Source organism: Ranitomeya variabilis, chromosome 2 (genome assembly GCF_051348905.1).
Source record: "Ranitomeya variabilis isolate aRanVar5 chromosome 2, aRanVar5.hap1, whole genome shotgun sequence".
Taxonomy (NCBI): Eukaryota; Metazoa; Chordata; class Amphibia; order Anura; family Dendrobatidae; genus Ranitomeya; species Ranitomeya variabilis.
The window spans coordinates 635,990,611-636,009,310 of record NC_135233.1 but is presented as its reverse complement, the minus strand read 5'-3'; the positions used below and the strand labels follow the sequence as shown (position 1 = coordinate 636,009,310).

General features: G+C 46.4%; 1 protein-coding gene across 1 annotated transcript in view; it reads left to right on the top strand.

The window, feature by feature from the left end:
- CAPN9 (calpain 9) overlaps positions 1–17,845 on the top strand; it is a 260,696-nt gene extending 242,851 nt beyond the window's left edge. The window contains exons 19-20 of the mRNA XM_077289096.1: positions 3,185–3,243; positions 17,652–17,845. Of these exons, the coding sequence (XP_077145211.1) occupies positions 3,185–3,243; positions 17,652–17,678 (86 nt within the window). The 3' untranslated portion in view covers positions 17,679–17,845. The remainder of the gene's footprint in view (positions 1–3,184; positions 3,244–17,651) is intronic.
- The last annotated feature ends 855 nt before the right edge of the window (positions 17,846–18,700 follow it).

Sequence of the window (18,700 nt, the reverse complement as noted above, 5' to 3'; positions counted from 1 at the left end):
GTTGAAGCCTTTTAGTAAATTTACCCACTATGATACCCCTTCCATGGGTCCCATAGGGTGTTTTACATGAAAAAATGCCCCTATATAGAATGTTGTTCCCACATTCCTTCATCTATGCAGTGACATGGCCCCACAAACCTCACACAGGAAGATGGTCTCCACAGACCCACACACAGTATGATGGTCTCCACAGACCCCCACACAGTATAATGGTCCCCCACATCCTGCCCACACAGAGTATGATGGCTCCCCACACTTAATATGATGGTTCCTTCACATTCTTCCTCACATAGTATGATGGTCCCCTCATAGCTCCCCCACACAGTATAATGGTCCTCTTATAGTCTCCCGCAACCCACCACATGCAGTATAATGGCTCTCCCAGACCACCCCCACTCAGGATGATGGTCCCTACACAGCACCCACCACATATAGTATGATGGGCCCCCAATACAGTATGATGGTATCACCATAGACTCTATACAGTATGATAGTAACCCCACAGCGAGTGGCAAGATGCAGTGATATAATTGCACCTAATGACATTCCTTGGATGGTGCTGGCTTCTAGATGGCCAAAAGACAGAAGTTGTTTGCGTCCTGCTAGAGTAAGTGATGGATTGGATCATGGAGGCACAACTACTAACAGTTCCGGCATCCTGAAGATGCCAACACTGTTAACAGCTCTGTAATCGATGTGGCCCATGGCCCGTTCAGTCAATCTGGCCGCAAGATTTTCATGTTTGGCCTAGTGCATAAAGTCTGGAGCAACCAAGCTAGAGGATAGTCTGGGAATGTGACAATTACATTTGTTCCACTATGTGATATATATTGCAGCATAGTAGAAATATTGGGGTTATCCAGTGTGGAGACACAAGGGTCGGTGGGTGTTCTCATTTTCTGGCCTGGCTATCTTTAGAAAGACCACATGGCTCAGTGCTCATTCCACTGAATTCCAGTACTCTTTCCCTGTGGGCAGAATACTACAAACAACACAGGGTGAGGTTAACACATCACAGTAATACTTTATTGGATCACTAACCGTCAACAACATATAGTACATTCCCATCAAGTACACAAGATGGTGCAAATAACCAAGTGTCACCATTCTGCTGGTTCACTGGGGATTAGAACCTCTTCAACTTCAAGGCATCCAGGCCCAACTACCCCAACCAGTAGCACCCCGCTTTTGGTGAGCACTTACAGAGGAAGTAGTGGCAAGCTTAGGAAGCTGACTGAGCACAGTGAGATGTGTGGCCAGGTGACCAGATTGTTCCAACCTGAGTTTTCCAAATGTGTTTGTGGGTTCAGTGATGGACAGTGGAACCCCTGTAGTGGAGTGCTGCAGCTGTGGTTCCTCAGCTCATGTCCTGTAGAAGAGACAGGGGCAGCCCCCTTTTATATTCCACAGTTCTCATTTAGGGCATTCTCCCACAGGATCATGGGAAGATCGTGGGAAGGTGGTGGGAGGTAACCCCACATTGTTCAATTAGCCTGCATATTTATCCTCCAGGTTGTGCAGACGGATACACTGCAGGGGCTGATGCATTACATAATCAGCAGGCATTCCACAAATTAATGTACAAGAGTAAACGGAAAGACACACAAGAAACAATGGCTCATGTTGCTTGACCTACTGAACAAATAAACAGTACACAACAAGGTCATCAGACAGACTCATATGAAACAATGAAATAATGACTCATGTCCTTTGACTTACTGAACAAAGGAACAGTACGTCTGGCATAATCAACAATAATTCACCCCCACACCAGTGACCAGATTGGCACTGTGTCGTCACATCCAAGTTTGGCACAAAAGTCTGCAGACATTTTATATGACTACAGACTGCTAAATCGTGACAGTGTGCAGTTTGGAGGCTGTCATGATTCCCTTGTATTCCCACTGCATACAGAAAATCATGTGACTGCATATATACCTTTTGCATACTTATGGTCACATACTGTCTAGATTTGACCGCCTTCTTGCAATTCTTCTTCTATAGCCGAACACATCAAGTTTGCACATGATCGTGTGTATGCAAATCACATATATACAGTCACGCAACCACCCACTGGCATGTTCAATACCTGGGAATCGTGACATAAAGTGACTGCTGACTTTTGTTCCAAGCCTGGAAAACCCCTTTACGCTCAAAGTAGTACATTGTCATGAGCTTAAATAAAAATAAACAGTGAATTTATGAAAACTGTCTAATTCTTATGCCTCACTGAAATGTTTGTTTTTCTTGCAAGGTGAGGTAGGGTGAGAAGCTTTGTGATTTTTTTAGATATTTTTTCTTACACAAAAATAACTGATTAAACTGGTGGTAAAAACTGTCACATTGACCAAATTCTAATGAAAATCAGATCCAGAATTGCAAAATCAGACTGCAATTTCATATAACCATAGACTCATCAGGTGAATATTTGTTAACCAAAACTGGCAGGCATGTACTACGGAGGACAGAGAATGAACTTCAATCCAATATTGCAGCCAGCATGCAGCCAGCGGGTAAGGAAAGGGTGAATCAAACACCCGAAAACCCCGCCCCTATGGCTGAAAATTGTTCCCTCCAAATTCAGGTGACAGAGTCCCTTTAACATTATTATTAAATAAAATAAAGGTTCCAGGGAACTCTAATGTCATCTAGCAGCTGAATAATATCCATACAACATAAAAAGGTTAAAATATGTTGTTAAATTATATAAAATGATGACAGTTATGTTATAGAAGAAATTTAAAGAAAACAATTAAGTATAAATAAATGATTTGTGTATTGTAATCAATGCAATTGTGTCTATTTATGTTTCTGATGTTTTGGTTATTTTTCATTATTATAAGGATTGATGAATTATCATCAGATGAATATACCTAGTTTATAAGTACATCTTTTTATGGACCCAAAGTGATGCCACTAGGTGTGAGATGTACCGTCACCTGTGACACAGAAGGGATATGAATATAGAGTGGTAATAAAATCATGTCCCTCTCTTCATTACAACATGTACCAAAAATCAGTGACATTAATTGGATGTTTCAGAACTCTGAAATAATTATAAAATACAGATTATGATTAACATTAATGTGATGTACACATACATTATTATGCAAATTGTATTCATTTTTACTCCCCTCTCTTAAGAACGTACTTCCATAATTATTTTTCATCTTTTTATTTTTAGGAACATTCAAAGCATTAGACAAAGGCAAAACAGACACCATCACTGTGAACCCCATTGAGGTGAGGACAAAAGTGAATTTCAATTTAAAAGAACTGAAACCCATGGTTTTTATGTGCTTGACCTGTACTTGTCACATAGCTGAAAACAGCTTAGTAAAGCCGTGTCAATTAATGGTAAAACCATGAGGTCCTCAATGACCAGCTCAGAAACCCTGCACGTTCGAATATCCTAATGCAGTCACAATAATCGCATGTAGTGTCTAATATGGAAGACAGGCTGGCCAGGTCAGGTTTACACAGTACAGTTATGTATTTTAACTAAAACTCTTACTGATGATACTGCAGTTGTAAGGAAGGCAGAAGGGTGGATAACTGACCCTCGCGTATATGACAGAGTAACCGATTTCCTCAACAACTCAACCAACAAATGAAGGAGTCTTTAAAACGTATTGATTTCTTTACAGATCTTCCAACTTGGACGATTATTGAAACATTGCAAATTTCAACAACTGTAAAACACTTTGTAAACATTGTTAATTTACGACCATCTTCCCGTGGCCTTTGCTCATCTGTGCATGGTTTCAGGGCATTCCCTTCCTGTCTCCAACCAGACTTGGACCCTTTGGTCAGAAATAGCCGGATTACTTACGGTAATGCTCTTTTAATGAGTCCATGACAGCACCCACTGGAGAGATAGGGATCCGCCCCAAGGAACAGGAAACCTACAGAGACATAAAAGGGGGCGGTCCCCCTCTCCTCCTCAGTTTAATTTCAGAGTACCCGGAGGACCGCCAGTGTTAGTCAATCATCACAATGTATCATCAGAATATAAACTTCATAGAAGTAATTACATTGGCTTTTATTAGGGAGGGATGTGACTGGGTGCTGTCATGGACTCATTAAAAGAGCATTACCGTAAGTAATCCGGCTATTTACCCTTCGCCATGACAGCACCCACTGGAGAGATTTCCAGAGACCAACACCTAGGGGGGGACCACCGTGCTGAGGATAGTCCTGCCAAAGTGTAGGTCAGAGTCGGAAGACAGGTCGAGCCTGTAGTGATTATAGAAAGTGGAAGGAGCCAACCAAGTTGCAGCCTTACATATATCTTCAATTGGCACGTTCCCTTTTTCGGCCCAGGAAGAAGCCATGGCTCTGGTGGAATGTGCTTTGATGCCCTCCGGAGGTTCTTCATTTTTCATGGAATAGGCCAACCGGATAGCGTCTCTTATCCACCTGGATAATGTTGCTCTTGTGACTCCATATCCTTTCTTTTTGCCCTGGAAGGATATGAACAGAGCCCTACTCTGCCTCCAACTACTAGTTTTCTCAATATATTGCAAAACTACTCTCCTGACGTCTAGAGTATGGAATTTTTGTTCTTCAGGAGTAGAGGGGTCTTTAAAGAAAGTAGGAAGATGTATCTCCTGTGACCTGTGGAACTTCCCTGCTACCTTAGGAAGGTATAGGGGGTCCGGTTTTAAGATTAGTCTGTCATGAAATGTGAGAAGGTAAGGTTGATCTATCGACAAGGCCTGAATGTCGCTGACTCTTCTAGCCGATGTTAAGGCTACTAAGAAGGCTGTTTTTAACGACAAGTGTTTTAAAGATGCTGTGTCTATAGGCTCAAACGGAGATTCTGTTAGAGAGTCTAAGACTAGATTTAGATCCCACGGAGCTACTCTAGGTATGTGGACAGGAGTAACTCGTTCACAGGCCGTGATGAAGCGGGATACCCATTTATTACCAGCAATATTATGGCCATAGAGGGCACCCAGAGCGGACACCTGGACCTTTAGTGTGTTAACTGACAGACCTAACTCTTTCCCTTTCTGTAGAAATTCTAGTATAGATTTTATTGGGACTTCAGAGGGGTTTGAACTAGAATGGAACTGAAGAAACTTCTTCCATACTTTGGTGTAAATTTTTGTTGTAGATGGTTTCCTGCTAAGCAGGAGTGTATCAATTAGGCCCTTTGAAAACCCCCTGGAATTTAATATCTGCCTTTCAAATTCCAGGCCGTCAGGTGGAGGCTGTCCACCTGAGGGTGGAAGAAAGGTCCCTGGGAGAGAAGGTTTGGGATTGAGGGAAGGACCCAAGGATCCGTCACCGACATCGACCGCAGGCACGAGAACCATGGTCTCTTGGGCCAGAATGGTGCTATTAGTATTATCCTGGCCTGCTCTTCCCTGATTTTCCGTATTACTTGTGGAAGCAGAATTATCGGAGGGAAAGCATACGCCAGCTTGAATTGCCATGGTGTTTGAAGAGCATCTAGAATGTCCGGGTGATCTGCACGGGACCGAGATGCGAATTTGTGGACTTGTTTGTTTTGTTTTGTAGCGAACAGGTCTATTTGGGGTCTGCCCCATAACAATGTTATCTTGTGGAAAATGTGAGGATTGAGACACCATTCTCCTTGATGAAGAGTGTGTCGACTTAGGAAGTCCGCTTGTTGATTGTCCTCTCCTTTGATGTGGACTGCCGAGAGGGACAACAGATGCTTTTCGGCCAGGATTAAGGTACTGTTTGCGGAAGACATTAGAGCGTCTGATCTTGTGCCGCCTTGTTTGTTTAAATACGCCACTGTCGTAGTGTTGTCTGAACAGATTCTGACGTGGCTTCCTCGTAGCTGTGGGAGAAATTGACGCAGTGCATAGTTTACCGCATTCAATTCTTTCAGGTTTGATGAATATAAATCCTCATTCTTATCCCAGGTTCCCTGGCAGAATCTATCTCCCATGTGTGCGCCCCACCCGTGGGGACTAGCGTCCGTAGTTATCGTGTGGGATGGTGATATTACCCAAGGGACACCCCCCGCTAGGTTGTCTTTATTTAGCCACCATTCTAAGGAGGATAAGACTTTCTCGGATAAAGTTATTTTCGATTCAAGGTGCCCCAGAAATTTTCTCTGTTCCCGAAGTATCTGATGTTGTAATGTTCGGGTATGAAGTTGTGCCCACTGAACGGCTGGAGTACAGGAGGAGAGGGATCCTAGCAAGGACATTCCTGCTCTTAGGGACATTTGAGGTTTTTGAATGGCCGCCACAACTTTACCCTCTATAAGAGATATTTTTTCTTGGGGAAGTAGACATTTTTGCTTTGTGGAATCTAGACTAAATCCCAAAAATGTCTGAAGAGAAAGTGGGGTGAGTCTGGATTTTTTATAGTTGACGATCCAGCCCAGGCTTTCTAAGGACGAGACAGTGTCAGCTAATCGTTCCGCACACTGAAGGGATGAATTTCCTACAACTAAAAAATCATCTAAGTAGGGAATGATTAATGTGTCTCTCTGGCGAAGGTAGGCCATTACTTCTAACATTACCTTCGTGAAGATCCTGGGTGCCGTGGAGAGACCGAAGGGCATGGCTGTATACTGGAAATGATGAATCTCCCCCTCAAGAGTTACTGCCACTCTTAAGTATTTTTGATACCTACTATGGATAGGGAGATGGTAGTAGGCATCTTTTAAATCAATGCCGCCCATTCTACAATTTGGAAAAAGGAGCTTAATGGCCGATCTAATAGACTCCATTTTAAACGTATAATTTTTAATAAACGTATTGAGTTTTTTAAGATTTATAATTGTTCGAAATGAACCATCGGGTTTAGGGATTAAAAATAACGGAGAGTAGAACCCTTTACCCTCTTGTCCCTTTGGCACCCTAACTAAAACATTTTTAACTATAAGACTTCTAATTTCCAGTTCAAGGGCCTTCTGTTGCACTGGTGAGGAAAGGGCTGTTAAAATAAAGGAATCATGGGGAATTTGGAGGAATTCTATTTTCATTCCTTCCTTAATAATATTTAGCACCCAGGAACTTGACGTGATTTTTCGCCATTGGGGAAAGAAAAATTTTAACCTGCCCCCTACTGGGGTGTCTGGTGTTTCAGAATTTGTTGTCTCTACGGAAGGGGGGGCCTTTGAACATAGTGCCACCCTGTTTTCCCTCTCTTGTGGCCCATCGTGACGATCTTTCATTTTGTGTTCTTTTCCCGAACGGCCTCTTCCTAAAGGTCTTCCTATAGAAAGGAATTGAGGGGTCAGGGAAGGCTTTTTTCCTCTCTTTTGCTTTTTTGAGGATCTCGTCTAATGCTTTCCCAAACAAAAACTCACCCTCACACGGAATAGCGCAGATCTTAGCCTTTGACTGCGTATCCCCCTTCCAGCTCTTCATCCATAACGCACGTCTGGCATTATTAATTAGACCGGCTGACCTTGCTGCAAGGCGAAGAGAGTCAGCTGAAGCATCGGCCATGAATGCTGCTGCACCTCTAATTAGTGGTATCGCATCCCGCAATTTTTGTCTGGAGACCCCCTGTTCGATCTGTTGATCCAGCTGATCAATCCAAACAAGCATGGATCTAGCTGTGCACGTGCTGGCAATTGATGGCTTAAATATGCCCGTGGAAGCCTCCCATGATCGTTTCAGTGACGATTCTGCCTTCCGATCTAGAGGATCAGAAAGTAGGCCCGCATCCTCGACTGGTAGAGCTGACTGTTTTGAGGTGGAGGCGACTGCAGCGTCCACCTTAGGGATTTTAGTCCATGAAATTAACTCCTCATCATTAAAGGGGTACTTCCTTTTGGAGGCTGACGGGAGAAAACCTCTCTGGTCCTGTTTCTCCCACTCCCTCTTTATCAGAGCCTTAACCGCAGGAATTACTGGGAATGCTCTTCTCTTCCTCTCCGCCAACCCTGCAAACATGATGTCTTGTGCAGTTTGGTCGTCTTTTGTATCCTCACAACCTATAGTATTCCTGATGGACTTTACTAGGTTGTCCACCCCATCAAGGGGAAAACAAGCTCGACCCTCAATGTCGGAATGTGTTGAGGAAGAGGATGACGCCTGCGAGGAGTCTGAGTGGATGACGCCTTCCTCCTCAGACTCAGAGCTGGATATAGCCTTTTCTTTCCCGGATTTTTTAGGGGGGGTACTGGCTTGTGAGATGGCCTGTAATTCCTCTCTAATTATGGCCCGTATATCTGTGACCGACATTGATGGACTCTGCATTGTTTCCGCCATACACTGATTGCAGAGTTTTTTGGGGTGGGAATCTGGGAGAGGCTCGTCACATAACGCACATTGCTTGTGCTTAGATTTCTGTCTCTTTTTGGCCTGGGAGAAGAAGACATTTGTGGAAAAGGGTGTCAGCTTTATAGGCAGAGGGGAAATCACACTCACCCAGTGAAGCTGTACGGTACCGAAATAGGAGGCTGCGACTTTCTGGATCTTGAATCCTTGGTCTCACTCCTGTGGCTGGCATCTGAGGACCTTCTGCTGGCTGGCTCACCTGCTGGGTCCACAGTCTTGCCTGGGGACGACATGTTGCATCGCCTGTGCGTTTGCAACTTCCCCCTTTTTATAGGCCAAGATCCGGTCTCTTTTTTTTTTTTTTCTCTTTCTTTCCCCACAGCGGTGTACTGCGCATGCGCGAAACCGCGCTTTCCCTCACCGCTGTGTGGGTGACCCGGAAGTGCTCACCGGCCCCGGGGCAGTATGGGGATGTTTTCCCCACCGCTACCACGCACGCGCGGCCGCCATCTTTGTCCGGCCTGCGCTATGGAGCGGTGTGCCGGCTGCCGCTGCAGCTGTGCCTCAGAACTCGGACCTCATACCTGGCGGTCCGCGTTTGGAGCTCCTTTTAGGGCCGCACATCTGCCGCAATGCCTTGTGGAACCGAGCAGCCTCCCGGACCATGCGTTCCATATGCCGACCAGACGAGGGGGGAGCCGTCTAGCGGAATCTCCCCCGACGCTGCTTCTGGACTGCATCCCCTGCCGTTCTCGCGGACACCGCACAGGCGGATGCGTCTAGCCCAGGTATGCCTGTAGTTCGAAGAATCCAGAGATCCTGTCCCCTGGGAACAGGAAACCTAAACTGAGGAGGAGGAGAGGGGGACCGCCCCCTTTTATGTCTCTGTAGGTTTCCTGTTCCTTGGGGCGGATCCCTATCTCTCCAGTGGGTGCTGTCATGGCGAAGGGTAAAACAGTGTTGTACTGTTAATAACTGCAGACGCAGTGTTTTATATGGAGCCTGTGAGTTGGGAGGACTCCATGCTGAATGGTATCACTTCCTCCCTGCCTGGAGTCTCTATTTCAATGGTATCCCTTCCCATAGCATGCAGATAGAGTTTAATCCAATGGTGGAACAAAAAGCCGTCAGCTGTCTGCTCCACCATTTAGCCTGTGCATCAGAGTTTCAGCTCACCAAATTGCTCTTACTGTGTGGAGCTCATTCTGCACATAGCAGAGATTGGAGCACTGGGGGACCATGGCTAGGTGCCTGGTTTGTTTTTTTGTTTTTTATTTGGTCAGTTAAGAGGGCCTCATAATTTGTGTGTGAAGGAACTGTGGGGGCATCATTCTGTGGGGGTAGGTGACTGTGCGTGTCTTGTAATGCATGTGGAGTCATCATATTGTGATGGGGCACATTATACTATATTGGGGCACTCAGAGCCTCATACTGTGTCAAGGGCACTGTGGAAGCATCATTCTGTATTAGGAGCTCTGTGGGAGCATTATACTACATTGTGGGCACTGTGGAACATCATACTGTGTTGGCGTGAATGTAGGTTATCATTTTTTGCTAGGGATACTGTGGGAGTATCATCCTATGCACATGGAGGCAAATTTTGTGAGCCAATTCACTTTTGGGATATTGCAGAGACGGACACTGACAGCTGGGGCCCGTGTGCAAGAAATATATCTGAGCCCCCCTCCTTTAATGGCAACAAAGCTATACATTATATAATATATATAGCCACACACACAACAAGTACAGTATATATAGTGTGTCCATAAAGTCATTGTGCACTTTTGACCAGTCACAGGATCTATTTATAGTCAATCTCTGCACAGAAGAACAGCGCTCCACCGGGTGTAATGGTCCAAAGAAATCTGTATTTAGCCATATAGCATAAGCAACGTTTCAACCATATGCTGTGTTGTGAATTAGACTTTTTGGCTCCCTCTTGTGGTCACTAGTGGTATGACTCTGGGATTGTCTTTTTTCTGTTTGGCACTCACCTGGGTCGTTAGTCCAGGGGTGTCGCTATATTAACTTCCTGGATCCTTAGTCCAGTGCCTGGCATCGTTGTAATCAGATCCTTCTGTTGCTCCTGTCTGCTGGTCCTGGCTCTTGCAAAATTAAGCTAAGTCTTGCTTCTTTGTTTTTTGAGTTACTTGCTTTGCTACTATTTTTGTCCAGCTTGTACTAAATGTGATTTCTGACCTTGCTGGAAGCTCTAGGGGGCTGGTGTTCTCCCCCCGGCCGTTAGACGGTTCGGGGGTTCTTGAATATCCAGCGTGGATATTTTAATAGGGTTTTTGCTGACCATATAAGTCATCTTACTATATTCTGCTATTAGCTAGTGGGCCTCTCTTTGCTAAATACCTAGCTCATTCTTATGTTTGTCGTTTCCTCTTACCTCACCGTTATTATTTGTTGGGGGCTTGTATCCAACTTTTGGGGTCTTTTCTCTGGAGGCAAGAAAGGTCTTTCTTTTCCCTTCTAGGGTTAGTTAGTTCTCCGGCTGGCGCGAGACGTCTAGAACCAACGTAGGCACGTTCCCCGGCTACTTCTATTTGTGGTGCTAGGATTAGATATATGGTCAGCCCAGTTACCACTGCCCTATGAGCTGGTTTTTTGTGTTTGCAGACTTGGTATTTATTCCTGAGACCCTCTGCCATTGGGGTCATAACAATGCTGGTCTTTTTCAAGCTTGAAAAAGACCAGCATATGGTCGAAACGTTGCTTATACTATATGGCTAAATAAAGATTTCTTTGGACCATTACACCCGGTGGAGCGCTGTTCTTCTGTGCAGAGATTGACGTTTTACCCAGGAGGATTCCCCTGGATATGGAACGAGCGCCCTAATGAGTGAGTGCTGTCAGTCACCTGTATTTTTTATCTGCAGGATCTATTTATAGTTTACATTTTGGCGCCCTTTCTCTGGCCCAATCATATCAGACCTGTTCATGAGGAGAGATAACAAGAACCAATCAAACAACACAAATTCATTTAATCTGTTGCTGAGCCCCCAGTCAGATTAACCACTGATAAACTGAACTTTGATTAATACACTGCGAGGTCTGTGACATCATACAACCACAAGCTTATGCCAGCTGTGTGGTTTTCCATGCCAGTCGAGATGTGGATGGTACAGAGGAAAGTTCAGTGTGTTCTGTAGCTTGCTAAATTCGAATCTGTGACCAAAGTGCTACGTGAATATTGGTGCGTTTATAACGAAGCATTACCACATAGGAATAACATTACTCGGTGGGATAAGCAGTTGAAGGAAACTGGCAGTTTGGTGGAGAAACCCCATTCTGGTAGCACCCCCCATTGGCAGATCCTGTGTATAAGGCAGCACCCCCCATAGGCAGATCCTGTATATAAGGCAGCCCCCCATAGGCAGATCCTGTATGTAAGGCAGCACACACCCCCATAGGCAGAACCTGTATATAAGGCAGCACCCCCCATAGGCAGATCCTGTATATAAGGCAGCTCCCCATAGGCAGATCCTGTATGCAAGGCAGCACACCCCCCATAGGCAGATCCTGTATATAAGGCAGCACCCCCCATAGGCAGATCCTGTATATAAGGCAGCACCCCCCACAGGCAGATCCTATATGTAAGGCAGCACCCCCATAGGCAGATCCTGTATATAAGGCAGTACACCCCCCCATAGGCAGATCCTGTATATAAGACAGCACCCCCATAAAAAAGCACAATAAATACTCACCTCTCTTCCTCCTTGTTCCAGCGGTGCTCCCTGCTCCCGCCCATCTCCTGACAGCGGGCGCTGGGTGGTGACATCATCGCGCCCACGGTCAGACGATGTGGGGGATGTTGGGAGAAGGAGCGCAGCGCAGCACTCCTTCCCTCATCACCGCGAACAGCTGTATCGGCTAGATGCCGATACAGCTGACCTTGCGATGACGGCGGGGGGGCCCACTGCTGGCATCGGGTCTCCCCCCGCCTTCTCAGGGGCCTGTAAGACAATGTAAGATTTCTCTTACTGAGTGTATTGGGGGACACTCACTTGGCGCGGGATTAATGTAGCCAGGCACAATTTTCTAACAAAACAGTCCGGGCGGTTTATTGAATATGCCATAAACCGGGTTATGCAAAGTTCATTACTTATATCACATAAAACACAACAGGCACCAACAGTCTCTTTGGTACCTGCTCCTCATGCCGACTCCGTTAACCTCTTCTGGGTAAGCTGCCTAACGGGGATCACCAACTTGCCTGGTCAATACACAGTAGTCAGTCCAGACCTCACCGAAGGACTCCAGCTTCCCCACACAGTAACTGTCCCTGGCTCCGCAGATCCTGGTCCTCACCTCGTGCTATTCAGGGATACGGTCCACCTCGCAGGACCTCCCAACACCCAGGTAGCCGGGACCCCGCCTGGTGGCCTAGTCCGGGCACTCTTCAGGACGTCCTTCCCCAGCCGGGAACGTCCAATACCCAGGCCACCCGAAGCCAAGTCTCACGGTCTCAGGTGCTTGCAGGACCCTAGTCATTCCTAGGACAATCCAGCACCGACCGTCTCAGGTGCTTGCAGGACCCTAGTCATTCCTAGGACAATCCAGCACCATCCATACATCAGGTTCCTCGGTTCCAGGTGCTCACAGGACCCTAGTCATTCCTAGGACGATCCAGCACCTTCACCGGTCAGGTCCATACACAGGAACCACACAGGACCTACCGGACACACCTCTCAGCTCCACACACAGGGAGCTCACAACGAACACTGACCCACACCCTGGTCACGTTACATACTGGTAACCACTCCCCTGGGTGGGAGTGTGTGTGTGTGGCTAGTCTGACCCTCCCATCTCTCATGACTAGCCCTGCCAATCTCCCATGAGAACTATACACATAACACAAACTCTTGAGGGACTACAGGTCCCAGCAGACCAACTTACAATCAGATTGACAGTGCAGAGTAACCTCCTCTGCAACACACATATTGGCCATTTACAATCCTGCCAAACTTTCTCTCTATACCATCACGTATCCAAGCGCATACTGGGGAGATCATGCAGCGCCCCCTACCTGTTACAGGGGTTACTGCATCACACATATCACATATCCCCCCCCTCTGTTCACACCTGTAGGGTTGAACACCTGTCAAACACCAGAAACCTCGAGACAGGTCACACACACTCCCTCGCCCTACCAGTCGAGAAGACCGTCTCAGTCGGTTTTGAACAACACTCATAATCATACCCATGTTGGGTTTACCCCGCTCCCAGCGGTCAACACGTAGGCCTTGAGCTTTGGCCCTTAAGTCACAGTCTGTCTGTGTCACCAAATCTTTAGTCACCACATTTTTTCTACCAGGTCTCTCACCTAAGTCACTCACCACTGTTTCGTCTCTAGTGCCCAATGCACACTACACGCTTCTACTGCCTTTTGAAGGCTTCATGCACACCCTCACCGGTACATGCATCTTGCGCCTCTTCGGGTACATCTATCACACACTTGACGAGTGGATTCTCACTTTCTTCAGGAACGGATGGCCCCTGTTTTGCCATTGACCTTTCCGACAAGACATCTGCCACAACCGGGTGACTATCTCGTTCGGCTCTTAACGCCCACTCTTCTTCAGCTTTACCCTCTTCCAGACCCCTGGTCAAGATGGGCATTAGCAGATGTGAGTCTTCGACCAGCATCTTCTTCTCTTGTAGAAGACCACTTAATGCTTCTCTGAGCCCTTTCACATCTTCCCTTAAGGCTTTGTTCACACCTTGCCAGGTTAACAGGTGACCTCTGAGCTCCGAGACTTCCTTCTCCAGCTCATTCACCCTGTGCTCAGCCTCTTGTCTCAGGACCCTTTCTCGCTCGACATGTTCTTTCACTGTCTCTTTAATCAGCTCTATTTCAGATGGGCCAGTTTGCTCACCCACACTCTGCCTCTTCAGAGATCTTCCTATCTCTTCACTAACCGGTTCAACCCTCTCTAGGGCTTCAGTAGTGACAACCCTAGCTTCGTCCTGATTCACAGGGACTTCAGAGTACTTCACACACTCCAGGTCTTCCGTATCTCCCATCAAATCTTCACAAGGTGCAACTGGTTCAGCCCCTTTGCCTCTTTCGTCACCGTCTGATTGGGAGTCACCACCACCCGATCTGTCATCCAGGAACCAGCCGTCCCTTCCTAAACAGGTCACAACTTCTGGAATGGCTGCCCCCGCTACCATGACTTCAGTCTGTGGAGCCCTGTCGTTTCTCTGTGTCAGTACGTGTGTTAGCACAGGGTCATACTCCGCTCCAGCGCCTATTACTGGCCATGACCTGTCATAGTCACCACCCAGAGTACGAAGATCCCGCAAGTCCCTCTCTGTCTGGGTGTCAGCTCCACTTATTTTTTCCACCAGACCACTACCAGTCGCATTGTGGCACACTTTAGGTGGCATGTCCGTAAGTTGGGCACGTTTATCATTTTCTTTGGTCCCGCCCACCTTAGGACTGTCAACTCTAGGGGGCGCATTCTCACTAATACTACCACCCTTCCACATAACATCCACAAACACTTCACCCGTTTTCCACCAGTCCCACAGTGTCACCAAATCTTGTCCTATAACCACAGGACACGGCCAGCTCGATACTACAACCACCTCATGGTATGTGGAAACATCAGCTGCAGTAACGGAGAGAGTGGCTGCCTGAAGACATTTAGTGTCCCCAGGTGATACAGAACTTCCTGGCAGGGTTCTCAGAAAAGACGCTTCTCTCCCCGGGTCTAACAACCCCTGCACACGCTCTCCATTCAGCCAAAAAGGACACAGACGTGGCTCCTCACTCATTGCCACCCCTTTTTTGGCTCCGCCCCCTTTTTGGACAAGTGCTCTGCTTTTTTACACCACCCCTGTTCGGGATTCAGCCCCCCTTCGGGATTCCATCCCTTCTTGGGCCACTACCCCTGTTCGGGTTACCGCCCCTTTTTGGGACTCCGCCCCCTTTTGGACAACCATCTCCGTTTGGGTCACCGCTCACAATTAGGGATAGTTCCTTCCCTGGGATACACCCTGTGGACTTCCCCACGGTACTCAGACCCCAGTTCACACAATACACTAATGTGACTCTGGCCCTTTAAGAGTCTGCAAACAGAAAAAAAAATGTCCCTTTTTTTTTTTCCCGACTCTTCACCAGCACCTGCTGGCACTGCCACAGCTCACGCTGCAGTCACACATAACCGGCAGCAAACCACAAGTCACCGCTGCTGCCACTGCAGCTCTGGCTGCTACGGAACCTCTCGCTGCAACCGCGGCTACTCTCCACATGGCTCTGCACGGCTCCACCGCTGCTGCTTGTCACCTTCGTGACCCCGCCGAGTCACAGCAGACGCTTGTCACCTTCGTAACCCCGCCGAGTTACAGCTAGACGCTTGTCACCTTCGTGGCTCTGCCACAGCAATTAACTCCACGTGTGCCACCTGGATCGTTGCCAAAATTCTCCACCACATGTAAGACAATGTAAGATTTCTCTTACTGAGTGTATTGGGGGACACTCACTTGGCGCGGGATTAATGTAGCCAGGCACAATTTTCTAACAAAACAGTCCGGGCGGTTTATTAAATATGCCATAAACCGGGTTATGCAAAGTTCATTACTTATATCACATAAAACACAACAGGCACCAACAGTCTCTTTGGTACCTGACGGGAGCTCCTGCTCCACCTGCCGACTCCGTTAACCTCTTCTGGGTAAGCTGCCTAACGGGGATCACCAACTTGCCTGGTCAATACACAGTAGTCAGTCCAGACCTCACCGAAGGACTCCAGCTTCCCCACACAGTAACTGTCCCTGGCTCCGCAGATCCCGGTCCTCACCTCGTGCTATTCAGGGATCCGGTCCACCTCGCAGGACCTCCCAACACCCAGGTAGCCGGGACCCCGCCTGGTGGCCTAGTCCGGGTACTCTTCAGGACGTCCTTCCCCAGCCGGGAACGTCCAATACCCAGGCCACCCGAAGCCAAGTCTCACGGTCTCAGGTGCTTGCAGGACCCTAGTCATTCCTAGGACAATCCAGCACCGACCGTCTCAGGTGCTTGCAGGACCCTAGTCATTCCTAGGACAATCCAGCACCATCCATACATCAGGTTCCTCGGTTCCAGGTGCTCACAGGACCCTAGTCACTCCTAGGACGATCCAGCACCTTCACCGGTCAGGTCCATACACAGGAACCACACAGGACCTACCGGACACCTCTCAGCTCCACACACAGGGAGCTCACAACGAACACTGACCCACACCCTGGTCACGTTACATACTGGTAACCACTCCCCTGGGTGGGAGTGTGTGTGTGTGGCTAGTCTGACCCTCCCATCTCTCATGACTAGCCCTGCCAATCTCCCATGAGAACTATACACATAACACAAACTCTTGAGGGACTACAGGTCCCAGCAGACCAACTTACAATCAGATTGACAGTGCAGAGTAACCTCCTCTGCAACACACATATTGGCCATTTACAATCCTGCCAAACTTTCTATCTATACCATCACGTATCCAAGCGCATGCTGGCGAGATCATGCAGCGCCCCCTACCTGTTACAGGGGTTACTGCATCACATATATCACAGGCCCCATAGCGGCAGAGCAGGGAGACCGATTCTCCCTGCTCTGCCGCAGAATGTAACTGTATCTGTACTGCAGTTACAATAGCGTAGCTCCGGGTGGGCTCCCTCAGAGCGCGGGGCCCCGGGGCGATGGCCCCCTCTGCTCCCCCCCCCCCCCCCCCCCGTTAGCTACGCTACTGTACCTGGCACTTTCACATGTTCACTGCTTGAGAAAGGTTCCTGTTGGGTCTGAAACGTCGCTTTCTGGGTTGATTAAATAGCTCCTTTTCACTACAAAATGGTGTGCTGCCTCCAATTTTTCTGGATTTTTACAATTAAGTTAGTTATAAAATACAGGAAATAAGTTGTACTTATTACTGGTAAATAAAGGTATTGTTTTTTTCACACCCTTTAACCGTATCAGACGTCTTAAGGATGGTAAAGGTGGCAAACACCCACTTAACAGATGTACTTCTGCTTTCCCAAGCTTTCTCCAAGTTGTATCTCTATGGAAGGTTACATGTCAGATTTTGCTGAAGGTAATCAGCAGCAAAATCCACAACAATAGAATTTGCTTGTAGATTTTCCCTTCTTTATTGAAATCAAAGAAGAAAATCTGCAATAAATGTGTGATAACAATCCAAAGTGCAAATCAATATCCAAGCTGACAGTTTCTATTGCATGTGGATGAGATTTAGCAAAATCTGAATTCTCAGTGAGCAAATCCTCTTAAACAATTCACAGCATTTCAGGCTCATGTAGACTTATCCTTGAACACATTATTTTCTAGAACAAGGATTAATATCTAGAAAATTGTACTTTGCATGTATTTATTTTCTTCAGTACTGATGGAAATCATAATGTTCTTATTTTTTATTTTTTTTTTTTTAGTTTATCTCGCTTACAATGAACATCTAAAGGAAACATGGAGAACAGCCAATTATTGGAATAAACATCTTTGTATTTTTGACTTCTAATGACATTTTGGTATTTGTCTAAAATTGTATTGATTTTGCAGGACATAGGGTTCTTTAAACACTTATAATTACTTTTCTTTGTAACAATAAAATTAAGAAATTATATTTGATTTTTTTGTGAATTTCTACAGTAAATCTAAAAACATATATCTCTTAGAGAGTAAATGTGTCTGCAATACTCATTTTCAAGATGTTGTCATTAAAATGTAAGATGATGACACTGAATGTCATTATACCATGCAGGTTCCTCTCTATCCTTTAGGATTTTATGCATACTTCAAAATTATTACTCTTGCCAAGCTGCACAGTTGCTGGATTCCGTGTACCGCCATATTATGCTCTGTCTGGTGTTTTATTTTAAAGTCAACCTGTCACCAGGATTTTGCTGAGTAACCTACAGACACTGTCATGTTGCTGCTGTTATGCTGATTAACCCCTTCATGACCTTGGGATTTTTCATTTTTCCGTGTTCGTTTTTCACTCCCCTCCTTCCCAGAGCCATAACTTTTTTTATTTTTCTGTCAATTTGGCCATGTGAGGGCTTATTTTTTGCGGGACGAGTTGTACTTTTGAACGACATCATTGGTTTTTCCATGTCGTGTACTAGAAAACGGGGAAAAAATTCCAAGTGCGGTGAAATTGCAAAAAAAGTGCAATCCCACACTGGTTTTTTGCTTGGCTTTTTTGCTAGGTTCACTAAATGCTAAAACTGACCTGCTATTATGATTCTCCAGGTCACTACGAGTTCATAGACACCTAACATGACTAGGTTATTTTTTAAAAATTCCAAACTTTGCTAAAAAAAAAAAAAATTGCGCCATTTTCCGATACTCGTAGCATCTCCATTTTTCATGACCTGGGGTCGGTTGAGGGCTTATTTTTTGCGTGCCGAGCTGGCGTTTTTAATGATAGCATTTTGGTGCAGATACATTCTTTTGATCGCCCGTTATTGCATTTTAATGC